The sequence below is a fragment of the Urocampus carinirostris genome, chromosome 18 (assembly GCF_059441175.1).
Source record: "Urocampus carinirostris isolate Australia breed hairy pipefish chromosome 18, RoL_Ucar_1.0, whole genome shotgun sequence".
Lineage (NCBI taxonomy): Eukaryota > Metazoa > Chordata > Actinopteri > Syngnathiformes > Syngnathidae > Urocampus > Urocampus carinirostris.
The window spans coordinates 13,665,200-13,689,073 of NC_142366.1; the positions used below are offsets into that span (position 1 = coordinate 13,665,200).

Sequence of the window (23,874 nt, forward strand, 5' to 3'; positions counted from 1 at the left end):
CAGAAATAACATTTTTAACACTTTTGTGCATTTTCTAAATATAACATTTTAGAATAAAATTTCATTGTACTATTTATTTCTCTTATTTTGAAACCCCCCCGATAAACAACTGTTTTCAAAAAATAAATACAAAAATGAGGAATTTATAAGAAGGAAAGTTTGGGGTAATTTTAGAATCCCCCGCCCCCAAATCCTCTATTTAATGGCATAATAAAAGTAAACATAAGAGCGTAAAGAAAATGTCAGAACACATTGCGTGATTGTGCCCCATTGGGTGTGATTTTCCCCACGAAACAAGCAGCATTTTCCCACAAATGGACAGCAGCAGACTTCTTTCGGGACTGATTGGATTTAATGATTGGGACGCGGACGGACGGGACAATCCGTCCCCTTCTCTACAAGCAGTCAGTGTCGCATTCCTCAATGCAACAAGGCGACGCACTCACAAAAAAACAAACAAAAGAGACACAAAAGTACACAACCAAATAAAAAAAAAAAAAAACTTTTTGGGGATCCTACTAGCGCACTCAATCGTCCGTGCACGAGCACTCACTACTAAGGCAGTTCTAAGCACTAAAAGAATGACTATGCAAGTGTGTCTAAAATACAATAAATAAAATCAACCTTTAAAAATAAATAAAACCATTTAGCTAAATATCAGGTAACTTGAAATATGGCCTTACATTTTTAAATAGGGTACTGTCGTTATGAAATACTGTAATCCCTTGCTACTTCGGCCTGGGTTGAAAAATATTCCGCAATCCGTTATCTCTTATTGTTGCGAGTGGGAAATGGTAAAGTGCATTTTTGTCGGGCCTGGGGGCTCTTTTTTGCTATTCTGTCCACTAAAAAGTGAACTGCACTTGTGTGGCCATGATCCATGATCTCCAATCCCATATTACTGCGTGCGAGGTCCAGAGGAGGGCACTTTTGTTGGGCCTGGCAACTCTCTTTGTGTCATTATTTTAGCTTCAATTGAAATGCACTTGTGCGGCAGCGATACTTTATCACCATATTGCTGTGAGTGGGGACTGGCAGAAGGCACTTTTTTGGGAGGTGCGCCATTCTGGCCCGCCTAAAATTAAATGCAAAGTTGTGGCCGTGAACCATTAACCTGGTCCACTACTGCTAAATTAATAGGGTCGGCGGAATACCCTTTTTTTCAGTTCGAGCCGTTGAAGCGTGCCATTGTCAATGCCAAAAATAAACAGCACTGTTTTGTACATGAGGTATTATACCTTATCGCCTAGTGCTGTGTGCGGGGACCGAAAGAGCAAATTTGTGTTGGCTTTGTGTTTGTTCCTGTTCTTTCCATCTAACTCGAACAGCACCCATGCGGCCGCGATCCATCATTAAAAAATGGGGGGCGACTACGTGGAATTTTGCATATCGCAAGGGGGGGTCTGTTCCCCATCAACTGCAGTTAACAGGGGATTACAGTAACAACACAATTTTAATAATGAATAGCTACATAAATATTTCTTATTTCAATTTTTTTTTCTATTTGTCTCGTTATGGCACTTTTCGTTTCCAAGGTAAATGTAACTCATTGAATTCTATCCGCCTGCTAGCAAGGAAATGCTAATAGTTTTCCATGACTAGTATTAAGCAGTTGGGCCACTACAGCACCATCTAGTTGTCATACACTACTAGATGCAAGTAAGAGAAATAAAACTGCCATTAGTAAGGCAGTTAGTTCACTAGTGCACCCTAATCATTTCCTAGTGCATTTCCATTCATGAATTTGTCATTCTTGAGCACTACTTGTATTAATTTTACAATAAATCTTGTTCATCTATAAATACATCTTAGTCATTCTACTAGAGCGAAGAAATATCATACAATAATAAAAGGTAGGAATAAACATCTTCGCTAATACAGTCATACCAGTGTAAAAAATGGCCCCCAGTACTAGTGCATTTTGATGAATGACTGCATTCTAAAATATTACTGGTGCACCTTTACCTCTAGTGCTCTTTTTTGATAGTTTACGCATGACATCACGCCCATTTCCGAATGTAAACAGTCAGCCATATTGGATAGGTCCATTAGACACGGTTTGATGTTGTCACGGGTCTACATTAAAGTGGTTGGATCTTCAAATGAAAGAGGAATGTTTAAGGCGTTGGCTTTTATGTATGACTTAACCGTTTATTTTAAAGAACTGTTACCTGGTGAGTGGTGGCGAGAGCCTCACTTGCAAAGCGCCTTTCGGAAATAGTGGGCGAATGCCATAAACCCTAGGCAAATTTATTGCGCCGTTTCCCGGCTAAAGTGAGCTCCACAGAAAAACCTAGTTGTCCATGAAAGGCTGAGTAGACGGGAGAGATAGGCTCCGAATTGACGCAATGTAACCCCCGGGGGAATGGCCCGGATTTTAAAACGCCTTGCCAATGATATGGGGTCTCAGAGATTATGAACACCACACCCATTTCTGCTGTGCGTATGGGTCTTTTAAGTTGTTGTAGCGACTAAGCCCGGAACGTTTAACGACAGCCAAACTAGAACTTCGATCGCTATATTTTGAATGTCAATCACAATCGTAACGAAATACCCAACACCCATCCGGCATGGCCGCCACTACTTGTGTCTCCAGGATGTTGTTCACGTGATTAAGGAACTACATTATTGGGAAAGTGTCATTGTACAAGTGTGCCAAGCTGCTATTCATGTGCTAGACTTTTCTACTAGTGATAAAAAAAGCACTCTAGTAAAGTAACGATTCAGCGCACTAGCAGGATATTAAATTAGAAAAGGAATACTAGATCAAGTACCTTATTAGGACTTTGAGTACAAAATAAGAGACAAAAACAGTGGAGATGGGCAAGATAAGGGGTGAGGCGATAAGGAAGATACTGTTAGGGTTTGGGGGCGTTTGAGGGGGCCGGGTTCCCAGCGTTACGCCTGAGTCGCATCCCCTATGGGTTTTGGCAGCGCTCGGAGTGGAATTCATCCGTGCGTGTTTATTTGGACTCCCCCTTTCCAAGCCTGTGATGACTGAATTGCAAGAAGGGGGCTGATTGAGGGGAGGGGGGATATTGACATACACACATGCACAGTTGAACGCACCAATCAGGCTTCCCCGAACAGTTTCTGACTTTAGCGCTCTTGTATGATCAGTTTTTTTTCTCCCCGTACACATGGAGTCCTTTCTCCTGGGGGGTTGGAGGGATTCTGGGGATGAGGGGGGACTGTTGTAGTTCTTGACTTTAGATCAGGGGTGTCAAACTCATTTTAGCACAGGAGCCGCATGGTAGAAAAAAGACTCTCTTTGGGGCCATACTAGTAGATTAAAGAGAAAGAAAAAAGAGAAAGTAGGAGGGAGAAAAGAAGAGAGAGAACAAGAGAGAGAAGAAAGGGAGAGAGCAAAAGAAAAAAATAAAGAAAAATAGAGAAATGGAGAGAAATAGAGAGTGAGAAGGCTAGGACAAGGTAGAGAAAAAGAGACGAATGAGAGATGAACAACAGAAAGAAAAACAGTTAAGAGAGAGAAAAATAGAAGAGAGAGAGAGAAAGACATAAATATAAGGGATAAATACAGAAAAAGGAGAGATAGAGAAAGAAAGAGACAAAGGGAGAGAGTAAAAAACAAGAAAAAAAGGAGAGAAAAAAGAAAAGAGAGAAGGAGAGAATAAGAGAGAGATAGAAATAGAGAAGAGAAGGGAAAGAGAGATAGAGAGGGAAATGGAGAGAAATAGTGAGGGAAAAAGATACACAGTTGTCTTGTGAGTGGCTTGACCTGGCCTCGGCGACATCCAGTGGACATATTTCAAACTGCAGCTCGTTTTTCTCTTGCGCTTCTCTCAACGTGTTGTCGCGGGCCGGATTCAATCTGCTGGCTGGTCTGATCTGGTCCGCGGGCTGCATGTTTGACACCCCTGCTTTAGATGCTAGGCCGCTGGCGGGTGGTGTCGTAGGAGCGCACCACTTGCGATTGGGACACAACGCCGTGCTCCTCCTGGGAAAAGGCGTATCCGTCTGTGGACGGATGGGTAGGGTAAGGGGGGGGGCGCACGTGGACGGATGGGAAGGATGCAAGAGCGCGCGTTATCCGACAGATCCCGCCACCCCAAAATACGAGAGCGGTACTCACGTGTGACGGGCTGCTGCAGCGAGTTGGAGCGTCCCACGTTGGAGGACGTTTTCCTAAAGACTCTTGTCAGCAGATGGGCACGTTCGTTTAGACTGGCAGTAAGGAGAAATTACGTTTACAAGGTTGGAAAAAAAGGGAGGGGGGGCTAAGGCTAGCATGGGGCTCACACACTTTAGCGCTATCTATTGACTCTACTGGGTCAACATCTTTGTTTACGGATGCGAAAAGCAGGTCGGACGGGTAGTTGACAACAAGGCGCTCCAAATGAAAATTAAAATACGATGATTGATGTTTTTGGAGGGAGGTTTAGCAGTGTCAGTTGAAAACGGTAACATCCTGCACATGCCGCTAATGCTAATGAGGTTAGCCTGGCTGACGCTAGCAAAGCGACAAGGGACGACTGAAGACTGAAATTAGTGTTTTGTTTGATTATCTGGTGTGTTAGTGGTGTCAATTAAAAACGGTAAGATCATTTTTAACACCATTAGATTTTAACTTTTTTGTGCTATGCATCATAAATGGAGGATGTCCATGCCGCTAATACTAACAAGGTTAGCCTGGCTGATGCTATCAAAATGACAGAGCACAGTTACTGAAAAATGAAATACGATAGCTGGCGTGCTGTTCGTTTTTCTGGTGTTTGAGTGGTGTCAATTAAAAACGGAAAGCTCATATTTAACACCATTAGATTTTAACTTTTTTTTGTGCTATGCATCATAAATGGAGGATGCACATGGCCCCAATGCTAATACGGCTAGCCTGGCCGTCGCTAGCAGAGCGACAGGACACACTTACGTAAAAAATAAAATACCATAGTTGGCGTTTCGTTTGTTTTTCTGGTGGGTTAGCGGTTCCAGTTGAAAAAGTAATATCCTTTTAAACACCATTAAATTTTAACTCTTTTTTTGTGCTATGCCTCATAAATGCAGGATGTCCATGCCGCTAATGCTAACAAGGTTAGCCTGGCTGAGGCTAGCAAAGTGACAGAGCACAAAAACTGAAAAAGGAAATATGATAGCTGGCGTTCTGTTCGTTTATCTGGTGTTTGAGTGGTGTCAAACGGTAAGATCACTTTTAACACCATTAGATTTGAACTTTTTTGTGTTAAGCATCATAAATAGAGGATGCCCATGCTGCTAATGCTAACAAGGTTCCCCTGGATGACGCTAGCAAAGTGACAGAGCACACTTACTGAAAAATGAAATACGATAGCTGGCGTTTTGTTTGTTTTTCTGGTGGGTTAGTTTTTCCAGTTGAAAACTGTGATATCCTTTTAAACACCATTAGATTTTAACTCTTTTTGGTGCCATGCCGCATAAATGGAGGACGTACATGCCGCTAATGTAAAGAAGGCTAGCTCAGCTGAAGCTAGCAAAGCGACAAGGCGTGATAGCTGAAAAATAACACATGACAGTTGGCATTTTGTCTGTTTTTTCTGGGGATCTAGTGGTGCCAGTTGAAAACGGTAAATGCTTTTTAACACCATTTTATATATATATATATATATATGTATATTATATATATATTGTGCTCTGCATTATCAATGGAGGATGCGAATACCTTAAATGCTAATAAGGCTAGCCTGGCTGACACGACAAAGCTCAGTGGGCGCGAGGGCCGTAAATGTTTGACGATCAAGAGTTGCTAATTGAAATGCGGCTAGTGCCACTAAGGAATCTGCTAGCTTTAGCTAGCAGAGAAAGATTAGCCACTAGCTAGTCCCTTTCTTTTCTTTCTGAATTTCCTACCAAGAAAAAAAGCTAAATTTACTTGTTTTAAGTCCATACGAAGTGACAGAAACATGCATTGGGATGTCTATAGTGACCTTCACTTTGAGCACCCCCTCCCCAACCTATTTGCCTTCTCCCAAACGCTCTGAAAAGAAGACTGGACCCTCTGTACGAAGACCACACGCCGTCACGGCTCCTCTCCTCTCCCGTCGACCAAAAATAAAGAAGCTCGTCGCTCGTATCAACAACCAGTTCAAGTGCCTTATTGTCACGTTGCTGTTTTTAAAAAGCTATCATTTTCTATGCGTGGGGGAGGCGGTAGTAATTTAAAGACTAGGACAACCCGAAAAAAACTGAAAAAAAGTACATTTTAATGTTTCACGTCTATATTTTTACAATATATGAAACGTACACTGCCCCCCAAAAAATGATTGGTAATTTATTTTGAACATTTTCAATATTCTTTTCCCTTATTTATAAGTGGTATTTTATTTTCAATTTTTTTAATTTAATCATATTTTTGAATTAAAAATTTCTATTCTATACTACACAATTTTTTGATTATTATTTTACTAGATTTTAAATAAATAATTGTGGTATTGTTTGGGGTATTTTAAGTATTAATTTTTGATTTATCAAAATTTTAAATTGTAATAATAATATATTATAAATTATATATAAAATATTATAATATAATTTTAAATTATATTGGTATTTCATTAAAATATTATAATATAATTTAAAATTATATTGGTATTTCATTTTCACCCTTTTAAGCATCATTAATTTATTAGATATTTTTCTGTAATCATTTTGCTACTCCTATATATTATACATATTGCTCTAATGAAATAAGCAAAAAAAAAAAAAAACAAAAAAAAAAAAAACAGTAAAAGTCTGTTTTGGAGCTCGCCCATCATGTTGTATTAATGGGATTCGCCATTTTGAAAGTATTGGGTTCTTCTCTTCCTTACTATACTGCAATGTTGAGAATAAATTCCCCCTGGCGCATGGAATATTTTGCAGGATATTTGCACAATTGTGGAGGAGGTAAACTACAAATTCTGTGCCTAAGTGGACATTTTTTATTAATCAAATGCTTGCTTTCTACCTACACACAGCAAACACATGAATACAAATTTCAAGAGAACACACCAGATCACGGCAGCAGGTCAAATTGGTCCACCTATGAAGCATTTCAAAGATTTATAAAACCAGAGGGAAACCATGAACATGCAAAAAACTCCCAAACAAATGAAAAAAAATGTCAACAGAGGTCAAAGTTCACACAGTTACTACCTCCAAGTCGTCTCTACCGGATGTCAGCCTTGACTTTAGTGCTGAAGGTGATTATAGTTGATGAATGACAATACACTCAAGTTTCTTATCACTAATAATTCAATCAACCAATTATTAGCTAACCTGCAATAGACATATATTGTTCCAATTATTCCTCTTATTGTAAGTATAGTTTTATTTGTCTGACATCGTACACCTCAGAATATTTTAATTATTTTTCTCATTTCAATTAAATCAATCAATCAATTAACTAATTCATAGCTACACTGCATAAACATAATGTTTTTCACATTTTAAAAACAAGTTTTATTACTTTAATTACAACAACAAACGTCATTGCGTTCCCTACCTTTTATAAAAATAAATGAATGAAGAGAAAAATATACAGAGACCCCTCGCTTCTTGGCGCTTCCGTAATTGCTGGTTCACTCCTTACCAGAGGGAAAAAAATTGTTTAAGAAAAAAAAAGAAATTAATAAAAAACAAAACAACGGATGCTTCCTGCACCATGAGGAACATTTCAGGCAGCCAAAATTCAAGCCGATTGGATATTCAATTAAAAAAAAAAAAAAGAAGAACAAATGTTTCCCCCATCACGGAGGAATGTTTTGGACAGTCAAGATTCCTGCCAATTGGCCTGCACCTCTTGAGATCTCACATGCCGATGGGCCAATTTATTTCATAGCGTCTTTCGTACTGTGACCGGACACCTGTTCTGCATTCCCCCTGCATCTCGCTGAGAAATTCTCTCTCTCTCTCTCTCTCTCTCTCTCTCTCCCTCCTTTCTCTCTCAGAAGGTTGCAAAAAAATAAAAAAAGATAAACAGATACACATATACATATTAAATGTATAGCGACACTACTTTGTGGATTTTCACTTTTTGTGGTTGGTTCCTGTCCCTGTTAACCTAAAAAAATGAGGGATCTCTGTATGTATGAAGAGATAACAAACAAGACTGATGGTGATGCTGTTACCTGCGCCCACTGGCATCTCTCAGTACGGCGGCCCCCGGGTCCACAGCCCTAGCCTCCAGTTCTTGCACCTCCTCCAGGAGCGTTTTCCTCACAGAGCGACGTGCCCTGCCGAAAAATATGCCATGGCAATTATACAGGTGCACTGCCTAAAGGACATTTAGAAAATTGACAAAAAAGCTAGTAAGATCCAAGTATAATGTTCTTGTTTTTGTGCTTTTTTATATATTACTTACTTTTTGATAAAATTATTTATTTAAAACTTATTTTAATAAAATTATGCTGATATACTGATCATTGAGCATATTAAAATTTATCATTTTTCAAATAATTCTTACAGTAAATAGTATTTTATTTCATGCAATGTTTTAAAACTTTTTAGTTTATTTTTTAAGAAAACTAAGAAAATATCTACTGTTCATTTTGATTATATTATTCTAATTTTCCCAAAGATAAACATTAAATCTCACATTTTGTTATGAAAGGGAAAAAAAAACCAAATAAAAATGTGTAATATTTTTTATAATTTTTTTTTCAAATTATTATATTTGTGTGTATTTATTTGTGATCATTTATTAATTTGATGTGTATACTTGAATATGTATTATTACTTCTTTCTACTCCATTTTAACATGTCATCTGTGTTGCTCATACAGCCTTTGATGGTATTTTTTGTACACTTTGTTTATGTTTAATGATTAAAAATACACCAAACCAATAATCCATTTTCTGCACCGATTATCCCCAGTAGAGTCGTGTGGGTGAATTTTTATGATTTTTTTCTTTAACAGAGAAATCATTGGTTTTGTCTTTTTAGTATATTAAAAATATATAGAAGAATATGACAAAAATACATTAAGCACAATCACCTGACAGTTGGACAAGAATATATTTTTTCCAAAATTGGAATATGAATAATATTCATTAGCTTAGCTGTGTTGCTCATACAGCCTTTGATGGTATTTTTTTTACGCTTTGTTCATGTTTAATGATTAAAAATACACCAAACCAATAATCCATTTTCTGCACCGATTATCCCCAGTAGAGTCGTGTGGGTGAATTTTTATGATTTTTTTTCTTTAACAGAAAAATCATTGGTTTTGTCTTTTTAGTATATTAAAAATAGATAGAAGAATATGACAAAAATACATTAAGCACAATCAGCTGACAGTTGGACAAGAATATATTTTTTCCAAAATTGGAATATGAATAATATTCATTAGCTTTACAGTACTCACGCCGTCCAAACAAAATCCTTGAGTAGACAGACTGCGGGTACCAGGAGCAGACCTAACCAGAAGTACCAGCACTGCATCACGCTAGCGGCCTGCCAAGAAGAAAAACACACACGAATGAATTTTACTTTGTTTTATAACACTCCGTTATTATTGAATTGTAAAATGTAAATAATTTGAATTTGTCAAACCACAAGTCGAGTTTCTACGTACTGCTACTCTGAATGTTTCCCCTCCTATTCACTTGCCCTCATCCAAAATGGCCTCCGTCCCCATTTTATTTCATCTACACAATTTGATGTTGATTGATGACACCGGTGTCTTTTGTTTTATCTATTTACAAACTCTCCAGTGGACTTTCCTTCCCATGGTCCAACAAAACATCATCATTTGACTTTGGAGGCCAAACTCCGCCCACTTTGGAAAGTGTAGCCCCAAAAAATTGCTACACGATGCAGATGTGAGTTGTAGCAACTAGAGAGTCAAGGCAGATCATTCCTATCCTTTGGGAAAGGACGGGATAAAGAAGTGGAAAATTACGGGGAAATCTCCCAGGCAACATTTGGAATCAGAACCGAATGAGGCTTTCGATTTATGAGTCGCAGTTGGGACACAAATCAAGATTTTTTTGTTGTTGTTGAAAACAAAAATATATTAACTCTTTCAGTGTCGGATGTTTCTCTCAAATGGGTATAGCCAGTTTTTGCCATTTTGATGGATTTTCAAAGGCCTATAGAAAATTTTGTTCTATAGCTTTAAAGGTGTAGGACGTATCAAAAGAAAGCTTCAACCCTCATCTTACATTGAAAAAAATAATGTTTCTAGGTTTTACCATTGTTTGGAAAACAACAGTTGAACATCGCTGAGTTTCCTGAAAATACTAATTTCCAAGAAAACCTCTGAAAAAAAGGCCCTTTGTGAAAATATGCGTTTGAAGCAGGACTTTCGCTTCAGCGTTTTTATGTTGTTTTTTTTTTTTTGCATTTGCGATACCTTTATATCCAAACAATGCTTATCATAAACTCAACGGCACTTTGCTCGCAAAATAACATATCATTGCAAGAACACTGAAATGATGCATTAACTTTGCAAGAACTTTTCAATGCACAATGTTTCCAGTGACGTGATCACACGATTTCTGCGTACCTGCACGAAACATCATTCCTCTCTGACCTGATGATGATGATGAAGTGATTTTGTTATGTTTTTTAAAAAGATGTCTGTACTGTTTTTTTTGTTGTTGTATTTTTTATTCATAGCTTCACTACTCTTACCATGCTGCTTCACTATGCCTACTGGGGAATCGCCTACACACTCTCAATCGCTGGATACATAAAGCAATATTAGGTAGTGGGGGGTTGGTCGATGTTCGGAAAAGATTTGATCAAAGCCATTGCTCCCAACTAATGGAGATTTATCATACTGTAAATATTCCCAGAGGCTTTATACTTACTGATGAGCTGAGCCAAACCCTTGATAATAGTTTAAAAAAACAAAAACAAAAAAACAACGTAGTTTTACGTTTTGGCACTTAGGAGCAATGCTTCTGAAAACGTATTCATACATTATGGCACTGAATGAGTTAATATGGGGTCCCCTCAGACAGAGCAGCTGCTGAGAAATTTGAGAGCATTCCGGATCCCTGACACAAATTGAATTAATGGGCTGAGAGGTAGCCCTGCCCCGACAGACCCTTTCCACCTCACCTTCATGCCCCCTTTCTCTCCCCCATCCCTTTTTTTATAATCCCTACAACGACTCTCTCAATCACGCTCCTCAAGCAGCAGGGGCGACAGCAGCCCACCCTCTTGAGTCAACACCTCCGAAAAGGCCAGTAAACCATATAGTGGGGGCTCGGGTGACAGGCGGCAGGTGCCGGACCCCGATACCCCCGTTACGCCCGTCCCTGGGCACCTGGCACAGAACACCCAAGGAGAGTCTTGATGAGTTATGAGTTTAATTCTGCAGCCAGGTTTAACCAATAAGACTTGTGTCATTTTATCGCTTCACTTGGGGTGCGGTGTGTTGCTGTGGCTAGCGTCGTTGAAGTAGCCGATATCATTAGCAACCAGCGACGCTCAGTTGGTACAAGGGCCATAAATGCGACACAAACACACTTGACTTAGCAACATGGGCCGTAAGTGTTCGCAGCTAGAGTGGCACTAATGCTAATGCATACCTGTCAACCTCACCTAATTGCCTCCCTTATTAATGATTGCAATTACCCATACTAAGCTAAAATAAACCTTACAAACACAATGCAGCCCCATTTACTCACAAAAAGACAGACAAATTAGAATACCTCAACAACATTAGGAATCTATGATGACGTTGTCCAGATGATATAGATTATAGCTAAAATGGGCAGGACAAGACCAGTTAAAAAAAAAAAGGTTAATTAAAAATGGTTTTCCTGTACAAAAATTGTTATACAGCCTACACAATTTGAAATTACCAAAAAACCATAACATACGAGTTGACAGGTATGCTAATGTATTTAGCATCTCAAACAACACTAGCAACTCAAAATAGGTGCAAGGGTTGTACATGATTGAAGCTCTAACTCGGCAGGTAATACACACACGGAGGCTTTATTATAAGTTACACACCAGCAACACTCAGTAGGTGCGAGGTTTGTGAGTGCTGGCAGCTAAAGTGCCGGTTATTTGGATAGTGGTGCTGTCATTTCTGCGAGCATTAGCGATAAGCAAGACCCAGTTAGTGTGAGGGTCATAAATGCGACACAACCACTTGGGCTCTAGAATTAACGATGAGGGCAGGAATGTTTGCAGCTAGAGTGCAGCTAATGTGTTTAGCGTTGCAGCTAAATCTAGCTACAAAAAATAGGTGCAAGGGTTGTAAATGGTTGAAGCTCAAGCGCTGCTAGCATTACACACCGATCCTAAAGAAAACCAGAATTTTCATATTTTATTTCTAAGGAACGGGCTGGGATTCTCTTTCGCTGCCTTTTTTAAATTATCCACCCCTCATTGTTTTTTTGTTTCTTTTTCTTTGTGTGGCGCAGTGGAAATGAACGCTGTTCTTGAACCATTTGGAAAGTATGGATGGTTTTGTTCTCCTTTGAAAGATAAGACTCTGATGTTTTGTCCCAAATTGAAATAATCACTGCAAGTTCTACTTACATTAGATAATCTGAGTTGGAACACACAGAAATGGAACGTTTTTATTCCTGCCCGTTTTTTTTTTTGCAATTAAACGCCTGCAGATGATTGTAGGATAGACATCTTAGCTGGAAAACAGCTAGATAATAGCACAATCTGAAAAAAATTAAACATTGTATTTTACAAATTATTTTAAGGGTAGGTTTAGGTGTTTCCAAAATTGGCCATTTGTAGACGAGCAGTTTACAACATTAAAACTTTTGCAAATGTGTATTTTACTAATTCTTTAGGCATTGTAAAAGAGTTGTAAATGTTTGACTTATCTTTCCGGAAGTCAATCAATGATTGTGGACAATTGCGGATAATAATGGAGTGTAACAATGTATCATGGAAACGAACAAATTACTAGAAGAAAGATCAAACAAAGCAGACATGATTTTAGGCAGATATCTTTTTTTATCTGTCAGTATTATCATGTGCTTTGGAGTAAATATTTTACACTGTTAGATTCACTACACTCTTGTGGATGTATGGAGGTCATGGTTGTGTATATTCAACAAATATCATGACGGCCAGGGGATGTAATTGGATTTATAGTTTTCGGGTATCTTGTTTCAGAATGGTTGTGATGTTTATGCGATGAGTATATTTTGAAATGGTCAGCATATCTTGAATCCCAAGTGTTTAAGCTTTCCAATGACTACTTCCATGACCGTGACATTGTACAAATTGTAATTGTTTATCAAGAGTCTGGCGGCTCCTGCAATTGACAAATATATCTTCCTCTTTTATCCTTGTTAAATATGGGTCTTGGCAACTTTTTGGTGGGGAAGGACGTCAGGGTGAAGGTTGGAGGGGGTCTCGCCCAGGGAGTAATTTGGTTTCGAACCGCCACTGCCGCCCCGAACCATAATTTGGGCTCAGGCTAAAGATATTAGTTCCTTTTTACCATGTACTACCGGTATAAGCCCAGGTTCTATTGCCATTGTATACAATATTTAGCAAATTTGGTCTGTGACATTTTTGGACTGATCAATCATTGCACTAATATATACTGTGTAAAATATCCAACGGTTATATGCACAGTGGTTATAGATATGGTTGCTCTTACTGAAGGTTTAATTCCATGCGCTTTATAATCTGGTGCGCCTTACGGAGCGGAAAATACACTAGTTTTTGTGAATAACGGTACTAGAAAAGACCTACCTGGCCCAGCATGTCAGGGGCCATAGGGAAGGTGGGCCAGATGACCGAGTAAACCCCGAAGAAGACCAGCCACAGCAGCATGCTCCCCCACACGGCCAGGTGGGAAAACTGGACACAAGAGAACCGGGGAGGTCAAATAGCATAAATAGCAGACGCTGGATATAGAACTCCGGAAGCCGCCTAGTCTTTGTGATGTTCTGCAAGGGGACGTGGTGTCAATTCCAGTCGTAAAAGCTGGCAAAAATGCATTCTGGTTTTCACGCTCAGCTGTTGGCTGGCACGTTGTGTTGAAACGCGTTTGGCACGCCCTCAAAACTATCAAAGGCTTGGCTTTTGCGCTCACAGTGCTAAAGATGCGCAAGTGATAGCCAACGGCTGTTAGGCCTCAGAGGTGTCAAACCCGCTATCAGTTCCACATGTCTCGTGACGCTAGAACTGGCATTGGGTTCGATTACATTATGTATTCAAGTATAACACGCACTTTTTTGTACCCCAAAAAGAACTCAACGATTGAACGTGGGTCACACACAAGGTTTTACATAAGAACATTACTGTATTTGAGCAATGAATCAGTTGAAAAGTTTAGCCGGCCACATTTGTTGCAACGGAATTCAAAACTGAATTGTGGCAGTGAGAGCGCCAATTCTAAATTTCTTGACCAGGGGTCGGGAACACATGGCTCTTAAATAAAATAGAGCTTGTGCAATCCCTTACTATATTCATACATGTAACACCGGTCATGGAAAATCCAAAGCCATGACTGTACTTAAATGAAAAAGGGTTCGGCCCAATAAATAAATAAATAAATAAATTTTAACTACAGTTTACAATCAAGGTGTCACACCAACACACCCCGTTGTTGCTGTAAATCACTAAATAATCCTTTATATGTAAACTCATTAAACATTTTATGTTCGTTGTTGAGAAACCTTATGAAAAGCCAAAAAACTAACTTTAACCGAAATGAAACCCAGATGCTCTAGCAAAGCACCTAGAGCAAATTGATTGGGTAAGTGGTAGGAATGGCCAGAGTGTGCACTCCTTCTTGCCCGGCGCTGTCTACACTGAAGTATTTTGTGACATTTTTACAGAATAACTTGTTTTGAAACCATTATTTAGGACAAAAATGTAAGTCAAAATGAACCTTAACACTCTTAAGTAACTGTGAGAGGGTTAAGTGGTATATTTATATTGATATGGGACACAGGCTCTGGCATTACTAATATTTCATAGATTTGATCAAATCATCAGACATTACACACTCAAATAAAATGCTTTTTTGCCTCACTTTTTGGATTACTTTGTGCAAATAAATTAATATCGGATCATCAAAATCTAAATCTTGGACTCCGGCATTCATCGCTCCATACAAAATTTGTCTGGAAAAAACATTCAGAAGAGAAAAAAAAAATTTTCCGGTCACATTTCCTTCCACTTTCAATAAGACAGTAATTCACATGGGGCGGGTTCTTTGAGGTCGGGGTCTCATGGCGCTCACCCTGGTCCAGGCGGTGGTCTCCATTCCAGCTTTCAGACACACTGTGACCACGACATACTGCAGAAAAAAAAAGACAAGTGTTTTTAGATTGCTGGCACGCGAGCAAAAATACCTCAAATGTTCCCCCGGGGACGTTAGAAGGAAAATTTGGATTGTGTGTGTCAGATCAGGAGTGGAAGAGACCCTCCTTTGCACCCCCCCCACCAATGGGGAGGGAAATGCACAGCACATATTGTCCTGAAAAAAAAAAATTGTAAACTTACTGTATAGACCATGTTGCCCACGAAAAGGTAGTCGTTGCCTTGACCGTTTTGAAAAGGCGAGTCTGCAGAAACCCGAACAAAGGTTTGAATTGCATTTTTTGTTTAAAAAAATATCTGTTGTTTATTTACACCAATAAAAAAAAGTGTTAATGGATGGTTAAAAAATCAGTATAGTATTAGTATCACATACAAAAATAAAACCGTCCCCTACATTTGTTCTTATTTTACCTATTTTTTCTTATTTTGCGTGACGAACAAAATACAATTATTGTGAAAAAAAATCTGCAAGGAATACAAATTGAGAAATAAGAAAAAAAAGAAAAATGATATTCAATGTTAACAAAATCTTCTGCCAAAGGTAGATAATTTTGCTATTCATTATATTGGAGTAAAAAATAAAATCTTAAAATGAGCAATTTACCATATGATTTTGTTCATAAAAAGTCAAATAAATCTTATCACTCTAAGAAAATAGGTTAAATATAGAAATATAGTAAATAAAAAAAACTATTGAATATATATTTATAAAAATTATATACATAAATTATATATATTATTGTACTTTTGTAGTGACTAGATCAATATTTTAGGACCATTCTTTTCTTATATATTTGTTAAAATCATTTAAAACTACAGAAAACTAGTGCATGCTATGTAATTTCATTTTTTTGACTAAATACATATTTAAAAGAAATAACATAATTCTTAAAGGATTATTCTGTACTTATTTTATTGTTGAAATCATTAAAAATATTTTACTAATGACTACATTTTACTAGTAAATTTATTAAAAATACAGGATACCAGTATATGATTCTGACAATAGTTTAGTAGAGACACTCACCATGCTCTAACATCTTGAGAGGAAACCAAAAAAGGATAATGGAGTGAATCAGTGCGTTGATACAGTGACCCCAGAACACCTGAAAAAATACATAAGCAGACATGAATATTAAAGACGTGCAGGTCAGTCTGCGGACGGGCAAATAAAGACATGCTTATTCGTCAACGAGAGTGGAAACAGACCCGGCCCTCTACGACATTCTTATTTACTTGCTGCCGCGTAAAAAAACCCTGCAAAATCGCTCCAATACAAGAGTGAGTGTGAGTGTGCAAGCACCTTGGTGTTGAAGCCTTCTGCGTTCTGGGTGATCCGATAGAGTTGAGGGAAAAGGAGCATGTTCTTTTGGCTGCACGGACGGTCAAAGATGCCCAAAGTGAAGGGAGGCAGTGCCGTGAATATCTGGAAAACAAACACACACACAGAATAATATTAGGGAATGAACATAGAATGGAATAACATGGAATGAAATGCATTTTTCCGGGGACAAAAAAAACAACATTATTTATTTTTCAAAAGTGATGTTGAAAAAGGATGGCTGGATGGAAAAAGTGAACTATCATTAAATTATTGTTTTATTAGTAGTATATATACATACATTTTTCAGAATAATCATCTAATTTTCTCTCTCCCAATAGTTCTTTATAGTAAATTTAGCATCACAAAACCAAAATTCTACCTTTATTTTTATTACTTTTTGTCAGACTAAAAATGTATTGTGAAAATGAATTAAAATATCTGTACTCCGTAAAAAACGTTGGTTAGAATTTAACAATATAACAATTTTATATTCATTTGTGTCTTTTGTCCCTTTGCTGAAATACATTCTAAAATCATATACACACACACACACACACACACACACACACACACATATTATATATATATATATATATATATATATATATATATATATACATATATATATATAGGCACTTAGGAATCATGGAGGGGATTGGAATTTTCATCGTACATGCATGGCCCACTGTGAGAGGGATAAACTAAAAAGAAAAATCCAGAAATCACAATGCATGATTTTTTTAACTATTTATTTGTGACACACAGCTGCAAATAAGTATTTGAACACCTGTGTATCATCTAGAATTCTGACCCTGAAAGACCTTTTAATCCGTCCATTAGAAATCCACCTTCCTGAATCCTGATGCATCCTGAATCAGATGCATCAGTTTGAGGTCGTTATCTGCATAAACACATCTGCCCACCCCAAACAATCAGTAAAACTTTAGCTTGTAACATGACGAAGACCAAAGAGCTGTCCAACGACACCAGAGACAAAATTGTACACCTCTGCGAGGCTGGAAAGGGCTACGGAGCAATTGCCAAGCTTGGTGAAAAAAGGTCCACTGTTGGAACAATCATTAGAAAATGGAAGGAGCTTAACATCATGGTCAATCTCAATCTGAGTGGAGCCCATGCAAGATATCACCTCATGGGGTCTTAATGATTCTAAAAAAAGCTAGGAATCAGCCCGAAACTACACGATAGGAGTTGGTCAATGACCTGAAAAGAGCTGGGACCGCCGTTTCCAGGATTACTGTAGGTAATACACTAAGACGTAATGATTTTAAATCATTCATGGCACGAAAGGTTCCCCCGCTTAAACCAGCACAGGTCAAGGCCCGTCTTAAGTTTGCATATGACTATTTGGATTATACAGAGGAGTCATGGGCGAAAGTTTTGTGGTGGGATGAGACCAAAATAGAACTTTTTGGTCATAATTCCACGAAGCGTGTTTGGAGGAGGAAGAATGAAGAGTACAATCCAAAGAACACCATCCCTACAGTGAAGCATGGGGGTACTTTGGGGGCGGTTTTCTGCACATGGAACAGGACGAGTGCACTGCATTAAAGAGAATATGACTGGTGGCCGTGTACTGTAAGATTTTGGGGAACAAACTCCTTCCCTCAGTCAGAGCATTTAAGATGGGTCGTGGCTGGGTCTTCCAACATGACAACGACCCGAAGCACACAACCAGGATAACCAAGGAGTGGCTCCGTAAGAAGCATATCAAGGTTCTAGTATAGGCCCAGCCATTCTCCAGATCGGAACACAATTGAAAATCTTTGGAGGGAGCTCAAACTCCGTGTTTCTCAGCGTCAGCCCAGAAACGTGACTGATGTAGAGAAAATCTGTGTGGAGGAGAGGGCCAAGAAGTGTGTGCAAAACTGGTGAAAAACTACAGGAAACGTTTGACCTCTGTAATAGCACACAAAGGCTACCGTACCAAATATTAACATTCATTTTCTCAGGTGTTCGAATACTTATCTGCAGCTGTATCACACAAGAAATTGTTAAAAAAAATCATGCATCGTTATTCTTTTTAGTTTATTCCTCTTACAGTGGACATGCACCGACAATAAAAAAATCAGACCCCTCCATGATTTCTAAGTGGGAGAAATAACAAAATAGCAGGGTGTTCAAAATACTTATTTTCTCACTGTATATATCACTAAAATGATCTCCCGCTGTAAAGAAATTACTTTTTTTTATTGAGTAGATAATTGTTTAAGCTGCCTTTGTATATTTTATCTTTAGTGTAGTTTGTTTTAAAACCATTCAGCCTTAAGAAAAACAAAAGCCTGCTTGAAAATCTTAATGCACGTGTTTTTTTCTAGAACAAAAGTGAAGATTCACGCACAAAAAATACACTGTACTGATTTAATCTGACTTTTGTTAAAGTGTTTTGGGGAGAATAATTGTAAAAACAGAGTGATTTTTTATCTGACTTCCCTAAATGTTAAAAAGGTTATTTGGTGAAGATAATCTTGAGTAATAAAGTATTTTTTCTCTTTTCTAAAATCAACATGTCATTTTAGAAAAAAAACAAAAACTTTTGAGAAACCAAACAATCTTGTACGATAAAATGCTTGAGTCTGATTCAGGTGCGAGATCACTTACTACGTTGTAGAGACCGATGCACCAGCGCTCGAAGAGGATCTGTCCCGAGAAGCCATTCACGAAGGCAAACCACAACTGTGGACAGAATTTTTTTATATACATATATATAAATATAGAATTTGTATTGGTTCGATTACACCGTGTTAAAATATTTCATGAACCACAATATTCCACTTTAATATTCAGTAAAAGCAAAGTGTGCGGAGTTTCTGTCACCAAAATACAGTGAGAAAAAAGGCTTGTTTTTCAACAAAAACAACTGATGCCACCTTTTGGAGCCTGACCCAGCACACAAACACTGCACTGAAATTAGGAATTGCACCTGCTGGCATCCTTAAAGTCAGGCAGACAGTCAGAGGGGGTTGTGGAGGGTTTTAAGAGGAGACTAGGGGGGACAAGTGACAGCTGAGAGTGGGGGGCCCTCATAACAGACAAGCAAGGGCAGCTGACCTCATACACTCACGCACAAAGTTGCTTTTTCCCAGACAGAGGACAAGTACTTGAAATGAAGTATCCGCTGACAAGTGAAAGCGTCGTCACGTCTCGCAATGGTGATGAAAACACGTTTCATAATATTTAGTAAAGTATAGAACCTCTTTTCGGGTTTGTAAACAAGTGTGACGTAGACGAGATGTGTGTGTATCGTTGAGGGAGAATGGCGGAAGTCATGGCAGTTTATACCTGTCGATTGACAAAGTCAACAAAAAAATGTCCTTTTGATCAGCGCTTTTGTGGAGCTTTTCTGTTTCACTTTTTCGCCTCATATACAACGCCGCACCATATTGCGTAAGTAACGAATACATGACCTTTTATGACCGCAACTTAAATGGAAGAAAATAGTGGCTCAGATGACCAGTTAATATTTTCAGTAGCTCAGTTCAAGAATTGACTTGCAACCACCTTAAATACATTGTTAGTGTTGGTGAATGCGACAGGCTGGCAACCAGTTCAGGGTGTCCCCTGACCACTTCCCGAAGATAGCTGGTATGGGCTCCAGTACTCCCGCGACCCTACTGAGCATAAGTGGTGCAGATAATGGATGGATGGTGTTGGTGAAATAAGAAACAATAATGCTAACTACAATAGTTATTATTAACAAAATAACAATGGATAATTATTATTACATTGTTATTGCATGAAATATACATTAATAATAATGTTAATATAAAATATCTACTAGCTAGCACCAGTAGGAGCAAACTTGCAGTCCATAGTAGGCAGGGTAGCAAACACAATTCCCCGAAACTTCTACTTCTACGCACTAAAGCATTCGGCATTCAAGTAAATCCAAACCAGATTGCCGCAATGATTTACCAGATATGAAATGGGTATCGAAAACGCGGACATTCCTAATAATGTCCTTGGTCAAAGTCAGTTTTTTTAAATGGCTTGTAGCCACAGTCTCCTACACTGCTTTAGAAAAGGCCCATTTCCTCTGTGAGTTGCCAAAAAGTTGTGTTCACTAAACATGCATGAAAATGGGTTGGTGGTTAAAAAGGTGTGGAAGAGATCGGTTGTACAGTGTACAGGGACATAATAAAATATTGATATGTTTATTATTATTGCTTGCATGAAAGCAGGTCAAATTTTGCTGCCTCAGTTACTGTGGTTATTTATCCTCTACAGCTAGCTTGCTCCTGATGTCACGATTACCCATTGTTCGAGTTATGACACCTGAACAAGCTACCAACTAGGGTAAGAATCCCCAGAGACACATATGGCACTTCTACTGTCTTGAGTTTGAAAAATTGTTGGGTTTTATAACCCACCCAAAAAATGTTCTCCTTGGATCTACACAATTAACGTAGGTCACACGTTTTGGCTCTAAAACTGTAAATTTTTATTCAGACTTGTACTGCTACTCCTGCTGTTTTAGGTCAACAAAGCACACATACTGAGGTTGATCCGGTGATGACATAGGCTGAAAAAGGGTCTATTGGAATATTTTTAGGACTAAAAACGTCAAGCGCCAGCACATTCCAATATAAGGTAGATACATGTTTGTTTTGAAGTTGTGAAACAGGATTTTTGTCCCAAAAAGGCCCCGTTTAAGCAAACATGCATTCACACACACATGCACAATGCTGATAGTAGACCCTAACAGTGCCTATCTAAACATGTAGCCTTCGCTTGGGAGACGGAAAGCAGACGCCAAAAGGGCACCTCGTCCATCACTGTCGAGCGTGTCTGACAACAGCTGCAGAACGTCTCTGTTAATGCAACTGTCTGTCCTTGTGTGTGTGTGTGCGCTGCAAACCTCAATAATGTAGAGCACAACGTTCTTGTAAAAGCAGTACAGGATGCACTTGGTGACGCGGTTGTAGCTCCACGCGCCGTGCACCAGCAGCAGCTTTTCCAGGTACGAGAACTGTTAATCACACACAAAACGGTTAATCAACTGTGTGGTTTTCAACTTGTGTATTTCAAATGAAGTACTTTTAGATGCATTGCAGGCACATAGTCTTTATCCTCTACGAAGAACAGAGTATGTCAAGTCAAGTCAAATTTATTTGTAAAGTCCTTAATCACAAAAAGTTTCAAAGGGCTGCCCAGGCCACAATTCCAATATCCCCTATTTGTTGTATTATTGTACTGAAAAGTAGATTTAAAGCAAATGTATTGTTTCGTTATTTGTTGAGATTGTTTTTTGCGCTGTGCCCAGATAAAGCAGCCACAAACAAACACAAATTATTTCCGGAATGATGACTTGAATGACTGAAAATGTTCATTTATGTTATACTGCCCCAAGTGGCCAAGTCGGGCGTAGGGGAAGCTGCTGTTTATCATTTAATTTTTAAAAATCTTCCAAATTTTGGGATCCAATTCAATTATTTATTGTAACGCACCTTTAAAATGAAAATAAATATTATGAAGAATACTGGTACATCTCCAGAAAGAAAATTGAGGAGAAAATATAGGACAAAAAACATAAATTAATCAGCTTCGCTAAAAAAAATAATTCTATTTAGAGGTCATTTTCTTTTCTAAAACCTACATGAGGGCATGGAAAAACTCAAAAACATCAACATGAGGATGACTATTATTTAAAGAAAAATGTTCAAAACATATTAAAGTAACAACTAAAATAAGAAAAACTACAAGTACGACGATAATGTATTTTTTTTTGCGGTTGTTCTAAATTAAGGGTAAAAATATATATTTTTTCATTTTGAGGAACTAGGCAAACTGAGGAAAATGTAGGGAAAGGTGCAGACGAGCGCCGCCGTGATGGGCCGGCAGATTACCCCACGAGCCCTCGGGGGGCTGTGAGATAAACAAGAGCGTAAAGTGACACCGCATGTGTGTTTGTATCACACTGACAAGATAAACTCTGCAATTAAGGGTATGCATTCTTTTTGTCTGCCATTGTATCAGCTTTGGGGGATTTTTTTCCTTCTTTAATGGCCCTCATTTTTACGGACAATGGATTGTGTAGCTCGGCACATTTGGGCCCCACCTGAGCAATAGAGTAGTCCGAGGAATTGGTGGCCTGCATGCCCTCATTGCCGCTGATGCCAACGCCGACGTGTGCCGTTTGGATCATGCCCACATCGTTGGCGCCGTCGCCGATTGCCAGCGTGATGGCCTTCACGTGCTTCTTCACCATGTCCACAATTTCGGACTTTTGCAGCGGCGACACTCTGCGGACCAGATATGCATGGTATCGTTTTTTTTTCTAAAATACTTTAGTCCGTGACGGATGGCTTTCTGTGAGTGTGGAAGCGCCTCAGGTGCTTCTCCACCTTCTTGACCGATCTGGTGTCGACAACCGGTTCTGTCAGTCATCCAGACAATGACAAGGCTCCGTTACCAGACGCTCCCCTTCAGGGAGCTCCAAAGTCAAAGGGTAGATAAGAGAAAAATCACTTGAGAATTTTTCCATTTAGAAAAGGGGTCTGGAACCTTTTTAACACAAAAATATTTAGATTTTTTTTCTTTTTTTTTAAGAGAGCCACACTTTATAATTTAAGATAGAATTCAACAAAATTGCCCAACTTTTTCTAACAAAAGCTAATTCTTCAGTCCATTTTATTTCACATTGTGAAGTTTGATGACTTTAGGCCAAAGTCTGTGTCTCATATCAACAAATATGCCACTTAAAATTAGACTCGCTCTGGCAGTCACTTAAGAGCATTGAGGCTCATTTTTGTCTAAAATAAGGTTTTAAAACAAAATGCAAGCAGAGTTATTTTGAAAAAAAATGTCACAAAATACTGCAAACGGCAAGTATACGGATGTATTTACTTTCCACGCAGAGGGCACCGGGACGTAGGGAGGGGGAGAGAGAGAGAGAGAGAGAGAGAGAGAGAGAGAGAGAGAGATGGAGAAGCGCGAGGTGTGTGCAGTGATCCTTCCATCCCTACTGCTCACCCAATCAAATTACTCTGGGTGCTTGGGTGGGGTTTCAGGTGTTTCCGCTTTGTTCTGTGGGTTTTCATCATAAAGTATCTCAACAGTACACATCCATTGTTTAATGAGCTTCCATACACAGGATTTCCCAGAGACGTAGAGCCAAAACGAGGTCTGTTGGTGTAACACCGTGACAGTAAACTAGTTGAGACTGTGCCACATACATACTGGACTGAACCCACACTTCCAGAAGAGCTTTGGCTTCAAATTTATTACTATTGGAACAACGCAAAAAAGATTTGTGAGGACCATTTTTTTTTATCTCCGAGCCAGATGTACTCATGAAG

The 23,874-nt window shown here is 38.7% G+C and overlaps 1 protein-coding gene across 1 annotated transcript in view; it reads right to left on the reverse strand.

Moving 5' to 3' along the window:
- Positions 1-330: 330 nt before the first annotated feature.
- Positions 331-23,874, reverse strand: part of atp8a2 (ATPase phospholipid transporting 8A2) — a 68,501-nt gene continuing 44,957 nt past the window's right edge. The window contains exons 26-37 of the mRNA XM_088322836.1: positions 22,635-22,818; positions 21,435-21,545; positions 19,178-19,252; positions 16,538-16,660; positions 16,262-16,340; positions 15,418-15,479; positions 15,155-15,211; positions 13,657-13,764; positions 9,332-9,420; positions 8,097-8,201; positions 4,094-4,185; positions 331-3,978 (exon numbers count right to left, since the gene is read on the reverse strand). Coding sequence (XP_088178962.1) covers positions 3,884-3,978; positions 4,094-4,185; positions 8,097-8,201; positions 9,332-9,420; positions 13,657-13,764; positions 15,155-15,211; positions 15,418-15,479; positions 16,262-16,340; positions 16,538-16,660; positions 19,178-19,252; positions 21,435-21,545; positions 22,635-22,818 — 1,180 coding nt within the window. The 3' untranslated portion in view covers positions 331-3,883. The remainder of the gene's footprint in view (positions 3,979-4,093; positions 4,186-8,096; positions 8,202-9,331; positions 9,421-13,656; positions 13,765-15,154; positions 15,212-15,417; positions 15,480-16,261; positions 16,341-16,537; positions 16,661-19,177; positions 19,253-21,434; positions 21,546-22,634; positions 22,819-23,874) is intronic.